This window comes from Mobula birostris, chromosome 4, assembly GCF_030028105.1.
Source record: "Mobula birostris isolate sMobBir1 chromosome 4, sMobBir1.hap1, whole genome shotgun sequence".
In the NCBI taxonomy this organism is placed as follows: Eukaryota; Metazoa; Chordata; class Chondrichthyes; order Myliobatiformes; family Myliobatidae; genus Mobula; species Mobula birostris.
The window spans coordinates 93593329-93609949 of NC_092373.1; the positions used below are offsets into that span (position 1 = coordinate 93593329).

The 16621-nt window shown below is 46.8% G+C and overlaps 1 protein-coding gene across 1 annotated transcript in view; it reads right to left on the reverse strand.

The window, feature by feature from the left end:
• The window catches only part of LOC140197064 (unconventional myosin-VIIa-like), a 262976-nt gene that overhangs the window by 129517 nt on the left and 116838 nt on the right, over positions 1 to 16621 (reverse strand). The window contains exons 36-39 of the mRNA XM_072256983.1: positions 12680 to 12833; positions 8593 to 8748; positions 7788 to 7893; positions 7592 to 7705 (exon numbers count right to left, since the gene is read on the reverse strand). Coding sequence (XP_072113084.1) covers positions 7592 to 7705; positions 7788 to 7893; positions 8593 to 8748; positions 12680 to 12833 — 530 coding nt within the window. The remainder of the gene's footprint in view (positions 1 to 7591; positions 7706 to 7787; positions 7894 to 8592; positions 8749 to 12679; positions 12834 to 16621) is intronic.

Here is a 16621-nt window from a genome sequence, read left to right on the forward strand (position 1 = left end):
GTTAGGGTGTGGACAATTAGTCTCCCCATGGGAAAAAAAGCGTGGACAATTGGTCTCCCCATGGGTAACATTTAGAGTGTGAACAATTAAGTCCCCATGGGTAACAGTTAGAGTGAGGACAATTAGAGTACCCATGGGTAACTGTAGAGTGTGGGCAATTAATCTCCCCATGGGTAACAGTTAGGGTGTGGACAATTAGTGTCCCCATGGGTAACAGTTAGAGTGTGGACAATTAGTCTCCCCATGGGTAACAGTTAGAGTGTGGACAATTAGAGTCCCCATGGCTAACAGTTAGAGTGAGGACAATTAGAGTCCCCATGGGTAACAGTTAGAGTGTGGACAATTAGAGTCCCCATGGGTAACAGTTGGAGTGTGGATAGTTAGACTCCCCATGGGTAACAGTTAGAGTGTGGACAATTAGTCTCCCCATGCGTAACAGTTCGGGTGTGGACAATTACAGTCCCCATGGGTAACAGTTACAGTGTGTACAATTAGTTTCCCCATGGGTAACAGTTAGAGTGTGGACAATTAAGTCCCCATGGGTAACAGTTAGAGTGAGGACAATTAGAGTCCCCATGGGTAACGGGTAGAGTGAGGGCAATTAGAGACCCCATGGGTAACGGTTAGAGTTTGGGCAATTAATCTCCCCATGGGTAACAGTTAGAGTGTGGACAATTAGTCTCCCCATGGGTAACAGTTAGGGTGTGGACAACTAGAGTCCCCATGGGCAACGGGTAGAGTGAGGGCAATTAGAGTCCCCATGGGTAACAATTAGGGTGTGGACAACTAGAGTCCCCATGGCTAACAGTTAGAGTGAGGACAATTAGTGTCCAAATGGGTAAGAGTTAGAGTGAGGACAATTAGTCTCCCCATGGGTAACAGTTAGAGTGAGGACAATTAAGTCCCCTTGGGTAACAGTTAGAGTGTGGACAATTAGAGTCCCCATGGGTAACAGTTAGAGTGTGGATGGTTAGACTCCCCATGGGTAACAGTTAGAGTCTGGACAATTAGTCTCCCCATGGGTAACAGTTAGAGTGTGGACAATTAGTCTCCCCATGGGTAACAGTTAGAGTGAGGGCAATTAGAGTCCCCATGGGTAACAGTTAGAGTATGGACAATTAAGTCCCCATGGGTAACGGTTAGGGTGTGGACAATTAGATTCCCCATTGGTAACAGTTAGAGTGTGGACAATTAGAGTCCCCATGGGTAACAGTTAGAGTGAGGACAATTAGTGTCCCCATGGGTAACGGTTAGAGTGTGGATACTTAGACTCCCCATGGGTAACAGTTAGAGTGTGGACAATTAGAGTCCCCATGGGTATCAGTTAGAGTGTGGACAATTAGAGTCCCCATGGGTAACAGTTAGAGTATGGACAATTAAGTCCCCATGGTTAACAGTTAGAGTGTGGACAATTAAGTCCCCATGGGTAACAGTTAGAGTGTGGATAATTCGAGTCCCCATGGGTAACAGTGTAGAGTGTGGACAATTAGTCTCCCCATGGGTAACAGTTAGAGTGTGGACAATTAGTCTCCCCATGCGTAACAGTTAGAGTGTGGACAATTAGAGTCCCCATGGCTAACAGTTAGAGTGAGGACAATTAGAGTCCTCATGGGTAACAGTTAGAGTGTGGACAATTAGAGTCCCCATGGGTAACAGTTGGAGTGTGGATAGTTAGACTCCCCATGGGTAACAGTTAGAGTGTGGACAATTAGTCTCCCCATGCGTAACAGTTCGGGTGTGGACAATTACAGTCCCCATGGGTAACAGTTACAGTGTGTACAATTAGTTTCCCCATGGGTAACAGTTAGAGTGTGAACAATTAAGTCCCCATGGGTAACAGTTAGAGTGAGGACAATTGGAGTCCACATGGGTAAATGTTAGAGTGAGGGCAATTAGAGTCCCCATTGGTAACAGTTAGAGTGTGGACAATTGGAGTCCACATGGGTAAATGTTAGAGTGAGGGCAATTAGAGTCCCCATTGGTAACAGTTAGAGTGTGGACAATTAGAGTCCCCATGGGTAACAGTTAGAGTGTGGACAATTAAGTCCCCATGGGTAACAGTTAGAGTGAGGACAATTAGAGTCCCCATGGGTAACGGGTAGAGTGAGGGCAATTAGAGACCCCATGGGTAACGGTTAGAGTTTGGGCAATTAATCTCCCCATGGGTAACAGTTAGAGTGTGGACAATTAGTCTCCCCATGGGTAACAGTTAGGGTGTGGACAACTAGAGTCCCCATGGGCAACGGGTAGAGTGAGGGCAATTAGAGTCCCCATGGGTAACAGTTGGAGTGTGGATAGTTAGACTCCCCATGGGTAACAGTTAGGGTGTGGACAATTAGTCTCCCCATGGGAAAAAAAGCGTGGACAATGGGTCTCCCCATGGGTAACATTTAGAGTGTGAACAATTAAGTCCCCATGGGTAACAGTTAGAGTGAGGACAATTAGAGTACCCATGGGTAACTGTAGAGTGTGGGCAATTAATCTCCCCATGGGTAACAGTTAGGGTGTGGACAATTAGTATCCCCATGGGTAACAGTTAGAGTGTGGACAATTAGTCTCCCCATGGGTAACAGTTAGAGTGTGGACAATTAGAGTCCCCATGGCTAACAGTTAGAGTGAGGACAATTAGAGTCCCCATGGGTAACAGTTAGAGTGTGGACAATTAGAGTCCCCATGGGTAACAGTTGGAGTGTGGATAGTTAGACTCCCCATGGGTAACAGTTAGAGTGTGGACAATTAGTCTCCCCATGCGTAACAGTTCGGGTGTGGACAATTACAGTCCCCATGGGTAACAGTTACAGTGTGTACAATTAGTTTCCCCATGGGTAACAGTTAGAGTGTGAACAATTAAGTCCCCATGGGTAACAGTTAGAGTGAGGACAATTGGAGTCCACATGGGTAAATGTTAGAGTGAGGGCAATTAGAGTCCCCATTGGTAACAGTTAGAGTGTGGACAATTAGAGTCCCCATGGGTAACAGTTAGAGTGTGGACAATTAAGTCCCCATGGGTAACAGTTAGAGTGAGGACAATTAGAGTCCCCATGGGTAACGGGTAGAGTGAGGGCAATTAGAGACCCCATGGGTAACGGTTAGAGTTTGGGCAATTAATCTCCCCATGGGTAACAGTTAGAGTGTGGACAATTAGTCTCCCCATGGGTAACAGTTAGGGTGTGGACAACTAGAGTCCCCATGGGCAACGGGTAGAGTGAGGGCAATTAGAGTCCCCATGGGTAACAATTAGGGTGTGGACAACTAGAGTCCCCATGGCTAACAGTTAGAGTGAGGACAATTAGTGTCCAAATGGGTAAGAGTTAGAGTGAGGACAATTAGTCTCCCCATGGGTAACAGTTAGAGTGAGGACAATTAAGTCCCCTTGGGTAACAGTTAGAGTGTGGACAATTAGAGTCCCCATGGGTAACAGTTAGAGTGTGGATGGTTAGACTCCCCATGGGTAACAGTTAGAGTCTGGACAATTAGTCTCCCCATGGGTAACAGTTAGAGTGAGGGCAATTAGAGTCCCCATGGGTAACAGTTAGAGTATGGACAATTAAGTCCCCATGGGTAACGGTTAGGGTGTGGACAATTAGATTCCCCATTGGTAACAGTTAGAGTGTGGACAATTAGAGTCCCCATGGGTAACAGTTAGAGTGAGGACAATTAGTGTCCCCATGGGTAACGGTTAGAGTGTGGATACTTAGACTCCCCATGGGTAACAGTTAGAGTGTGGACAATTAGAGTCCCCATGGGTATCAGTTAGAGTGTGGACAATTAGAGTCCCCATGGGTAACAGTTAGAGTATGGACAATTAAGTCCCCATGGTTAACAGTTAGAGTGTGGACAATTAAGTCCCCATGGGTAACAGTTAGAGTGTGGATAATTCGAGTCCCCATGGGTAACAGTGTAGAGTGTGGACAATTAGTCTCCCCATGGGTAACAGTTAGAGTGTGGACAATTAGTCTCCCCATGCGTAACAGTTAGAGTGTGGACAATTAGAGTCCCCATGGCTAACAGTTAGAGTGAGGACAATTAGAGTCCCCATGGGTAACAGTTAGAGTGTGGACAATTAGAGTCCCCATGGGTAACAGTTGGAGTGTGGATAGTTAGACTCCCCATGGGTAACAGTTAGAGTGTGGACAATTAGTCTCCCCATGCGTAACAGTTCGGGTGTGGACAATTACAGTCCCCATGGGTAACAGTTACAGTGTGTACAATTAGTTTCCCCATGGGTAACAGTTAGAGTGTGAACAATTAAGTCCCCATGGGTAACAGTTAGAGTGAGGACAATTGGAGTCCACATGGGTAAATGTTAGAGTGAGGGCAATTAGAGTCCCCATTGGTAACAGTTAGAGTGTGGACAATTAGAGTCCCCATGGGTAACAGTTAGAGTGTGGATAGTTAGACTCCCCATGGGTAACAGTTAGAGTGTGGACAATTAAGTCCCCATGGGTAACAGTTAGAGTGAGGACAATTAGAGTCCCCATGGGTAACGGGTAGAGTGAGGGCAATTAGAGACCCCATGGGTAACGGTTAGAGTTTGGGCAATTAATCTCCCCATGGGTAACAGTTAGAGTGTGGACAATTAGTCTCCCCATGGGTAACAGTTAGGGTGTGGACAACTAGAGTCCCCATGGGTAACGGGTAGAGTGAGGGCAATTAGAGTCCCCATGGGTAACAATTAGGGTGTGGACAACTAGAGTCCCCATGGCTAACAGTTAGAGTGAGGACAATTAGTGTCCAAATGGGTAAGAGTTAGAGTGAGGACAATTAGTCTCCCCATGGGTAACAGTTAGAGTGAGGACAATTAAGTCCCCTTGGGTAACAGTTAGAGTGTGGACAATTAGAGTCCCCATGGGTAACAGTTAGAGTGTGGATGGTTAGACTCCCCATGGGTAACAGTTAGAGTCTGGACAATTAGTCTCCCCATGGGTAACAGTTAGAGTGTGGACAATTAGTCTCCCCATGGGTAACAGTTAGAGTGAGGGCAATTAGAGTCCCCATGGGTAACAGTTAGAGTATGGACAATTAAGTCCCCATGGGTAACGGTTAGAGTGTGGACAATTAGATTCCCCATTGGTAACAGTTAGAGTGTGGACAATTAGAGTCCCCATGGGTAACAGTTAGAGTGAGGACAATTAGTGTCCCCATGGGTAACGGTTAGAGTGTGGATACTTAGACTCCCCATGGGTAACAGTTAGAGTGTGGACAATTAGAGTCCCCATGGGTATCAGTTAGAGTGTGGACAATTAGAGTCCCCATGGGTAACAGTTAGAGTATGGACAATTAAGTCCCCATGGTTAACAGTTAGAGTGTGGACAATTAAGTCCCCATGGGTAACAGTTAGAGTGTGGATAATTCGAGTCCCCATGGGTAACAGTGTAGAGTGTGGACAATTAGTCTCCCCATGGGTAACAGTTAGAGTGTGGACAATTAGTCTCCCAATGGGTAACAGTTAGGGTGTGGACAACTAGAGTCCCCATGGGTAACGGGTAGAGTGAGGGCAATTAGAGTCCCCATGGGTAACAATTAGGGTGTGGACAACTAGAGTCCCCATGGCTAACAGTTAGAGTGAGGACAATTAGTGTCCAAATGGGTAAGAGTTAGAGTGAGGACAATTAGTCTCCCCATGGGTAACAGTTAGAGTGAGGACAATTAAGTCCCCTTGGGTAACAGTTAGAGTGTGGACAATTAGAGTCCCCATGGGTAACAGTTAGAGTGAGGACAATTAGTGTCCCCATGGGTAACGGTTAGAGTGTGGATACTTAGACTCCCCATGGGTAACAGTTAGAGTGTGGACAATTAGAGTCCCCATGGGTATCAGTTAGAGTGTGGACAATTAGAGTCCCCATGGGTAACAGTTAGAGTATGGACAATTAAGTCCCCATGGTTAACAGTTAGAGTGTGGACAATTAAGTCCCCATGGGTAACAGTTAGAGTGTGGATAATTCGAGTCCCCATGGGTAACAGTGTAGAGTGTGGACAATTAGTCTCCCCATGGGTAACAGTTAGAGTGTGGACAATTAGTCTCCCCATGGGTAACAGTTAGAGTGTGGACAATTAGAGTCCCCATGGCTAACAGTTAGAGTGTGGACAATTAGAGTCCCCATGGGTAACAGTTGGAGTGTGGATAGTTAGACTCCCCATGGGTAACAGTTAGAGTGTGGACAATTAGTCTCCCCATGCGTAACAGTTCGGGTGTGGACAATTACAGTCCCCATGGGTAACAGTTACAGTGTGTACAATTAGTTTCCCCATGGGTAACAGTTAGAGTGTGAACAATTAAGTCCCCATGGGTAACAGTTAGAGTGAGGACAATTGGAGTCCACATGGGTAAATGTTAGAGTGAGGGCAATTAGAGTCCCCATTGGTAACAGTTAGAGTGTGGACAATTAGAGTCCCCATGGGTAACAGTTAGAGTGTGGATAGTTAGACTCCCCATGGGTAACAGTTAGAGTGTGGACAATTAAGTCCCCATGGGTAACAGTTAGAGTGAGGACAATTAGAGTCCCCATGGGTAACGGGTAGAGTGAGGGCAATTAGAGACCCCATGGGTAACGGTTAGAGTTTGGGCAATTAATCTCCCCATGGGTAACAGTTAGAGTGTGGACAATTAGTCTCCCCATGGGTAACAGTTAGGGTGTGGACAACTAGAGTCCCCATGGGTAACGGGTAGAGTGAGGGCAATTAGAGTCCCCATGGGTAACAATTAGGGTGTGGACAACTAGAGTCCCCATGGCTAACAGTTAGAGTGAGGACAATTAGTGTCCAAATGGGTAAGAGTTAGAGTGAGGACAATTAGTCTCCCCATGGGTAACAGTTAGAGTGAGGACAATTAAGTCCCCTTGGGTAACAGTTAGAGTGTGGACAATTAGAGTCCCCATGGGTAACAGTTAGAGTGTGGATGGTTAGACTCCCCATGGGTAACAGTTAGAGTCTGGACAATTAGTCTCCCCATGGGTAACAGTTAGAGTGTGGACAATTAGTCTCCCCATGGGTAACAGTTAGAGTGAGGGCAATTAGAGTCCCCATGGGTAACAGTTAGAGTATGGACAATTAAGTCCCCATGGGTAACGGTTAGAGTGTGGACAATTAGATTCCCCATTGGTAACAGTTAGAGTGTGGACAATTAGAGTCCCCATGGGTAACAGTTAGAGTGAGGACAATTAGTGTCCCCATGGGTAACGGTTAGAGTGTGGATACTCAGACTCCCCATGGGTAACAGTTAGAGTGTGGACAATTAGAGTCCCCATGGGTATCAGTTAGAGTGTGGACAATTAGAGTCCCCATGGGTAACAGTTAGAGTATGGACAATTAAGTCCCCATGGTTAACAGTTAGAGTGTGGACAATTAAGTCCCCATGGGTAACAGTTAGAGTGTGGATAATTCGAGTCCCCATGGGTAACAGTGTAGAGTGTGGACAATTAGTCTCCCCATGGGTAACAGTTAGAGTGTGGACAATTAGTCTCCCAATGGGTAACAGTTAGAGTGTGGACAATTAAGTCCCCATGAGTACCTCACTATGTTGTTCAGAAACATTATTTGTACTGTAAGTGTGTTGTTGAGAGGACGGAGGTCAGGCAGCGATGCCCTTTACCTTATCTTCTACTTGTACAAAGAGGTTGAGTCCTTCTGGAGAGCTCAGCCCCAACTCTTTGGCGATGTTCTCACACAGGGCCTTTGCTTTGGTGCTGGTGTGGACCTCGAAGGCCTATTGGAGGAGAAGTGGGTGAGTAGGGGGTGGAGAGTCTGAGGGTCCACACAGCTGCCGGTGGGCCTGGGCTGATGCTCACCTGGTTGGTGTCGTTGGGGAAGAAGATTGTGTGCAGGATCTTGGTGTTCCAGCATTGGATGGCCTCTACCTCCATTGCATGTGGCGGGTTCTTCCGAGCTCCACATCTGTCAGTGGAGACAACAGCTGACACTCACTCTACACAGCTCAGCAGGGCAAGTCTTCACCACTGGGGAAGATAGTGCCACGGGCTGGCCTGATGTATTTACAAGTGGAGTTTGTGCTAGACCCTGCTGGACACTTTAACACACACACACTAATATATACACACATACTAATACACATACGTATACCCCTTACACATTCATCTACACACAGATTAATATACAAATATCTGATTTCACATTAATACATGCATACACATTTCCATTCAATGATATACAGATACCTTAATACTCATTCACACTTAAAAATTTCAGACCCATTTACTTACACACACATACACTCACTCACTCACACAGACACTCACTCATAAACTAACAACAGACTCCCATGCATGCTCTTACACACACAGGGTCACACACATCCAGTTTGATCACATTCCTGATTTCAATGGCCAAATGTATTCAACTATTTAAAACAAACACAAAGATGTCGGTGTGATCAGAAATCCATCCCACGCTCGCAATTTCTTACAACCACCATAGAGCAAACTACGTGAACATAGACTATGTGAAGTTACTGCACTTCCTGATTTGCTCAGCCTCAGAACACAGTCATTATTAACATAGGGTTAGCTTATCTTCAATACAATATTAAGTGGGTTTCCTAAATTTACAGAGTGGGGTAAAGAGTAGTTACTGTACCGTTTAGTCTTTGTTAGTCTCTGAATACACTCTGCCGACAGTCGCTCCTTTGGCCGACTCTCAAGGAACTCCCTGACGTGAGGGAAGAGCGTGCTGCTGGGAGGGAAGAGCCCGGTGCAGAGCCAGAGCAGCTGCCAACCACTGTCCATGCTGTACCTGGGAATTACAACAACATGGGAAGCTATCAAGTACCTGCCCACCACCTGGCCTCTTACAACAATAGGAGGACTTTCCTTCACATTGTGGTCCCAGACTGGAAACAATTTGATTTTCCACCCCCACGTTGCTAGCTGCCCAGGAGAAGGAGCAGACATTTCTCTGGAACCCCCTATAGGGAGGGGTTGAATAGAGCCACAAAGACCAGATATGGAAAGCCTCTGTGCTTTGAAGGGACAGTGTTCCTTGGAGCTTGCCTTGGGTGGGGGTCAGGAGGAGCTCTATCCCTACCTCCTGCTTGCTTGTTCTCACTGTTTCTATCCAGACTGGCCATTTGTGTCTATCAGCCCTCTCTTTCTTTTCCATTTACTCATTCAGTCTGACCTGTTAGACCTGCACAGTAGGCCAGAATGTACAACATTACACAGAATTCACAATGGTAGCAACACATTACATAGTCAAAGAGCTTAACTAGATGGTAGATATAGTATGAATAAACTGTGACCCTGGACATCGACACAGTCTGATCAATCAGTGACACTGGATGTTGGGCACAGTGTGATCAATAACAAACGCAGACTGTTAGTGTTGTCAATAAAGAACACTACATGTTGGGCACAGTGTGGGCAGCAAGGAACACTGGATGTTGGACACAGCGTGAACAGCCGAGAACACTGGATGTTGGACACAGTGTGGGCAGCAAAGAACACTGGATGTTGGACACAGTGTGGGCAGCAAAGAACACTGGGTGTTGGACACAGTGTGGGCAGCAAAGAACACTGGATGTTGGACACAATGTGAGCAGCAAAGAACACTGGATGTTGGGCACAGTGTGGGCAGCAAAGAACACTGCATGTTGGACACAGCGTGAACAGCCGAGAACATTGGATGTTGGGCACAGTGTGGGCAGCAAAGAACATTGGATGTTGGACACAGCGTGAATGGCAAAGAACACTGGATGTTGGGCACAGCGTGAACAGAGAAGAACACTGGATGTTGGACACAGCGTGAACAGCCAAGAACATTGGATGTTGGGCACAGTGTGGGCAGCAAAGAACACTAGATGTTGGACACAGCATGAATGGCAAAGAACACTGGATGTTGGGCACAGCGTGAACAGAGAAGAACACTGGACGTTGGACACAGCGTGAACAGCCAAGAACACGAGATGTTGGACACAGTGTGAACAGCAAAGAACACTGGGCGTTGGACACAGTGTGGGCAGCAAAGAACACTGGATATTGGGCACAGTGTGGGTTGCAAAGAACACTGGATGTTGGGCACAGTGTGGGCAGCAAAGAACACTGGATGTTGGACACAGTATGGGCAGCAAAGGACACTGGAAGTTGGACACAGTGTGGGCAGCAAAGAACACTGGATGTTGGGCACAGTGTGATCAATAACAAACACAGACTGGTAGTGTTGTCAATAAAGAACACTGGATATTGGGCACAGTGTGGGCAGTAAAGAACACTGGATGTTGGACACAGCGTGAACAGCAAAGAACACTGGACGTTGGGCACAGCGTAAACAGCCAAGAACATTGGATGTTGGGCACGGTGTGGGCAGCAAAGAACACTGGATGTTGGACACAGCGTGAACAGCAAAGAACACTGGGTGTTGGTCACAGCGTAAACGCCGAGGAGACTGGATGTTGGGCTCAGTGTGGGCAGCAAAGAACACTGGATGTTGGACACAGCGTGAATGGCAAAGAACACTGGATGTTGGGCACAGTGTGGGCAGCAAAGAACACTGGATGTTGGGCACTGTGGGCAGCAAAGAACACTGGATGTTGGACACAGTGTGGGCAGTAAAGAACACTGGATGTTGGGCACAGTGTGGGCAGTAAAGAACACTGGATGTTGGGCACAGTATGGGCAGCAAAGTACACTGGATGTTGGACACAATATGGGCAGCAAAGAACACTGGGTGTTGGACACAGTGTGGGCAGCAAAGAACACTGGATGTTGGACACAGTATGGGCAGTAAAGTACACTGGATGCTGGACACAGTGGGCAGCAAAGAACACTGGATGTTGGGCACAGTGTGAATGGCAAAGAACACTGGATGTTGGGCACAGCGTGAACAGAGAAGAACACTGGATGTTGGACACAGTGTGAACAGCCGAGAACATTGGATGTTGGACACAGTGTGAATGGCAAAGAACACTGGATGTTGGGCACAGCGTGAACAGAGAAGAAAACACTGGATGTTGGACACAGCGTGAACAGCCGAGAACACTGGATGTTGGACACAGCGTGAACAGTCGAGAACATTGGATGTTGGGCACAGTGTGGGCAGCAAAGAACATTGGATGTTGGACACAGTGTGAATGGCAAAGAACACTGGATGTTGGGCATAGCGTGAACAGAGAAGAACACTGGATGTTGGACACAGCGTGAACAGCCGAGAACATTGGATGTTGGGCACAGTGTGGGCAGCAAAGAACACTGGATGTTGGGCACAGTGTGATCAATAACAAACACAGACTGTTAGTGTTGTCAATAAAGAACACTGTATATTGGGCACAGTGTGGGCAGCAAAGAATACTGGATGTTGGACACAGCATGAACAGCAAAGAACACTGGGTGTTGGTCACAGCGTAAACGCCGAGAAGACTGGATGTTGGGCGCAGTGTGGGCAGCAAAGAACACTGGATGTTGGACACAGCGTGAATGGCAAAGAACACTGGGTGTTGGACACAGTGTGGGCAGCAAAGAACACTGGATGTTGGACACAGTATGGGCAGTAAAGTACACTGGATGTTGGGCACAGTGTGAACAGTCGAGAACATTGGATGTTGGGCACAGTGTGGGCAGCAAAGAACATTGGATGTTGGACACAGTGTGAATGGCAAAGAACACTGGATGTTGGGCACAGCGTGAACAGAGAAGAACACTGGATGTTGGACACAGCGTGAACAGCCGAGAACATTGGATGTTGGACACAGCTTGAACAGTCGAGAACATTGGATGTTGGGTACAGTGTGGGCAGCAAAGAACATTGGATGTTGGACACAGTGTGAATGGCAAAGAACACTGGATGTTGGGCACAGCGTGAACAGAGAAGAACACTGGATGTTGGGCACAGCGTGAACAGCCGAGAACATTGGATGTTGGGCACAGTGTGGGCAGCAAAGAACATTAGATGTTGGACACAGTGTGAATAGCAAAGAACACTGGGTGTTGGACACAGTGTGGGCAGCAAAGAACACTGGATGTCGGGCACAGTGTGGGCAGCAAAGAACACTGGATGTTGGACACAGTATAGGCAGCAAAGAACACTGGATGTTGGACACAGTGTGGGCAGCAAAGAACACTGGATGTTGGGCACAGTGTGGGCAGCAAAGAACACTGGATGTTGGACACAGTATGGGCAGTAAAGTACACTGGATGTTGGACACGGTATGGGCAGCAAAGAACACTGGATGTTGGACAGTGTGGGCAAAGAAAAACACTGGATGTTGGGCATGGTGTGGGCAGCAAAGAACACTGGATGTCAGGCACAGTGTGATCAATGGGAAACACTAGACTCTGAGCACATTCTGCTCATTGAGGAACAGTGGATGTTGAAATCAATGCGAACAATAAGAAACTCAAACTGCAAGGGTACCTCAGTGGATCAGACAGCATGTTTGGAGGCATATATATAATATCTATAATTTGGGCTGAACCTCTTCATCAGGACTAAAATGAATTTTAGCATTTGTTTTTGGCTCTAGATCCCCACATCTACTGACTGCACAGACTTGATGGGCCAAAGGGCCTGTTTCCAGTCTATCCCTCCCTAGCATATAGGTAATATAGGCCTTGCATTGCACCTGTGCAGACCTGTACTCGTGCATGTGACAATAAACTCAACTTGACTCTATGAGTCTCTGAGCTCTGAGAAAGTGAGGATTTGGAAGTCAAGGTCTGAGTTCAGTGGTTACCTGTTCTGGTTGCCAGTTAACTGCTTCAAAATCTGACAGTAGACTTCGTCCTGTAGTGCCTCCTCCCGCAGTGCTCCAGAAAATATCTGGTCAGTAAGCTGAGTGCCAGCCTTGGACAGCTTACCTGGATAATCACCCATGTACTTCATTATAGGTACAGCGATGATTAAGGAAACAACAGAGAGGGGGATCGAGTAACAGGCAGGTAGGTACAAAGTCCGTGTTTTGGACTTGAGAAGAAAGTCACCAGACTGACTGCCTGAGTTGAGTTCATGTTGGGGCTGTAGGCTGCTGGCAGACTTGCACATGCCCCCAGCTCAGTGCCCACATACTGGGATTCCTCAATAGATGCTGGTGTTTCTCCTCATATTCCAACCATTGGATATTCAGCGATTAAATAAATCATGGCCAGTATTGACAACTCTATTTGCTCTACCAGCCAACCCAAACAACAGTCTAAATCTCTATGGACACTGGAACCATCAGCTTCGCTCTGGATCTGGGATTTTCCCCTAATTCCCAGACAGATCAGCTCAATCAGTTTTGGTGAGGGTTGTCGGGTGACAAAACAGGCAGATTAGGTGCTAACAACAACTGTGACATGGTTCACAGTTGGAGTTATAGTTATCCATTGCTGGCAGGGGAATCAGTGCTGACGTCAGCCTTGGCACATCCCAACCTTGGGAAACTCCTGGCTCTGCCCTCCAAAATGGGCAACAATGGCAAAAGTCTCTCAGTGGGTGGGTAGGGAGGTGAGAACCTCGGCTGGAGCAGGAGCTGACGTCCTAAGATCAGGGGATGCCAACAAGAGAGAATGATAATACTCATGGCCTGCAAACATGAAGCAAGGAACTGATATACAGTAGGCAGTCCATTGGGCTGGTGTTAGGGTGCAGCATAAGCCAAGGGCGTAGACTCAGTTGTATTCACAATGTGCACTGAAGTCTCTCCAATGAGTACAGTGGGAACTGGATATCTGATTACAATGGGGACTGGATATCCGGCTGTGATTACAGTGGGGACCGGATATAGAAACATAGAAACATAGAAAATAGGCGCAGGAGTAGGCCATTCGGCCCTTTGAGCCTGCACCGCCATTCAGTACGATCATGGCTGATCATCCAACTCAGAACCCTGCACCTGCCTTCTCTCCATACCCCCTGATCCCTTTAGCCACAAGGGCCATATTTAACTCCCTCTTAAATATAGCCAGTGAACTGGCCTCAACTGTTTCCTCTGGCAGAGAATTCCACAGATTCACCACTCTCTGTGTGAAGAAGTTTTTTCTCATCTCGGTTCTAAAAGGCTTCCCCTTTATCCTCAAACTGTGACCCCTCATTCTGGACTTCCCCAACATTGGGAATAATCTTCCTGCATCTAGCCTGTTCAATCCCTTTAGAATTTTATATGTTTCAATCAGATCCCCCCTCAATCTTCTAAATTCCAGCGAGTATAAGCCTAGCCAATCCAATCTTTCATCATATGAAAGTCCTGCCATCCCAGGAATCAATCTGGTGAACCTTCTTTGTACTCCCTCTATGGCAAGAATGTCTTTCCTCAGATTAGGGGACCAAAACTGCACACAATAATCTCGGTGTGGTCTCACCAAGGCCTTGTATAACTGCAGTAGTACCTCCCTGCTCCTGTACTCAATTCCTCTTGCTATAAATGCCAGCATACCATTCGCCTTTTTCACTGCCTGCTGTACCTGCATGCCCACTTTCAATGACTGGTGCATAATGACACACAGGTCTCGTTGAACCTCCCCTTTTCCTAATCGGCCACCATTCAGATAATAATCTATTTTCCTGTTCTTGCCACCAAAGTGGATAACTTCACATTTATCCACATTAAATTGCATCTGCCATGAATTTGACCACTCACCTAACCTATCCAAGTCACCCTGCATCCTCTTAGCATCCTCCTCACAGCTAACACTGACGCCCAGCTTCGCGTCATCTGCAAACTTGGAAATGCTGCATTTAATTCCCTCGTCTAAGTCATTAATATATATTGTAAACAACTGGGGTCCCAGCACTGCGCCTTGCAGTACCCCACTAGTCACTGCCTGCCATTCTGAAAAGGTCTCATTTATTTCCACTCTTTGCTTCCTGTCTGCCAACCTCTATCCACATCAATACCATACCCCCAATACCATGTACTTTAAGTTTGCACACTAATCTCCTGTGCAGGACCTTGTCAAAAGCCTTTTGAAAATCCAAATATACCACATCCACTGGTTCTTCCCTATCCACTCTAATAGTTACATCCTCAGAAAATTCTATGAGATTCGTCAGACATGATTTTCCTTTCACAAATCCATGCTGACTTTGTCCGATAATTTCACCGCTTTCCAAATGTGCTGTTTCACATCTTTGATAACTGACTCTAGCATTTTCCCCACCACCGATGTCAGGCTTACCGGTCTATAATTCCCAGGTTTCTCTCTCCCTACTTTTTTAAAAAGTGGGGTTACATTAGCCACCCTCCAATCCTCAGGAGCTAGTCCAGAATCTAAAGGTTTTGAAAAATTATCACTAATGCATCCACTATTTCTTGGGCCACTTCCTTAAGCACTCTGGGATGCAGACCATCTGACCCTGGGGATTTATCTGCCTTTAATCCCTTCAATTTACCTAACACCACTTCCTTACTAACAAGTATTTCCCTCCGTTCCTCCATCTCACTAGACCCTCGGTCCCCTACTATTTCTGGAAGATTGTTTATGTCCTCCTTAGTGAAGACAGAACCAAAGTAGTTATTCAATTGGTCTGCCATGTCCTTTTTCCCCATGATCAATTCACCTGTTTCTGACTGTAAGGGACCTACATTTGTCTTAACCAATCTTTTTCTTTTCACATATCTATAAAAGCTTTTACAGTCAGTTTTTATGTTCCCTGCCAGCTTTCTCTCATAATCTTTTTTCCCTTTCCTAATTAAGCCCTTTGTCCTCCTCTGCTAGACTCAGAATTTCTCCCAGTCCTCAGGTGTGCTGCTTTTTCTGGCTAATTTGTATGTTTCTTCTTTGGAATTGATACTATCTCTAATTTCCCTTGTCAGCCATGGGTGCACTACTTTCCGTGGTTTACTCTTTTGCCAAACTGGGATGAACAATTGTTGCAGTTCATCCATGCAATCTTTAAATGCTTGCCATTGCATATCCACCGTCAATCCTTTAAGTGTCATTTGCCAGTCTATCTTAGCTAATTCATGTCTCATACCTTCAAAGCTACCCTTCTTTAAGTTCAGAACCTTTGTTACTGAATTAACTATATCACTCTCCATCTTAATGAAGAATTCCACCATATTATGGTCACTCTTACCCAAGGGGCCTCGCACGACAAGATTGCTAACTAACCCTTCCTCATATCCGGCTGTGATTACAGTGGGGACCGGATATTCAGCTGTGATTACAGTGGGGATTGGATATTCAGCTGCGATTACAGTGGGAACTGGATATCCGACTGCGATTACAGTGGGGACTGGATATCCGACTGCGATGACGGTGGGGACTGGATATCCGACTGCGATGACGGTGGGGACTGGATATCCGACTGCGATGACGGTGGGGACTGGATATCCGACTGCGATGACGGTGGGGACGGATATCCGACTGCGATGACGGTGGGGACCGGATATCCGACTGCGATGACGGTGGGGACCGGATATCCGACTGTGATTACGGTGGGGACCGGATATCCGACTGTGATTACGGTGGGGACCGGATATCCGACTGTGATGACAGTGGGGACCGGATATCCGACTGTGATTACAGTGGGGACCGGATATCCGACTGTGATTACAGTGGGGACCGGATATCCGACTGTGATGACAGTGGGGACTGGATATCCGACTGTGATTACAGTGGGGACCGGATATCCGACTGTGATGACAGTGGGGACTGGATATCCGACTGTGATTACAGTGGGGACTGGATATCCG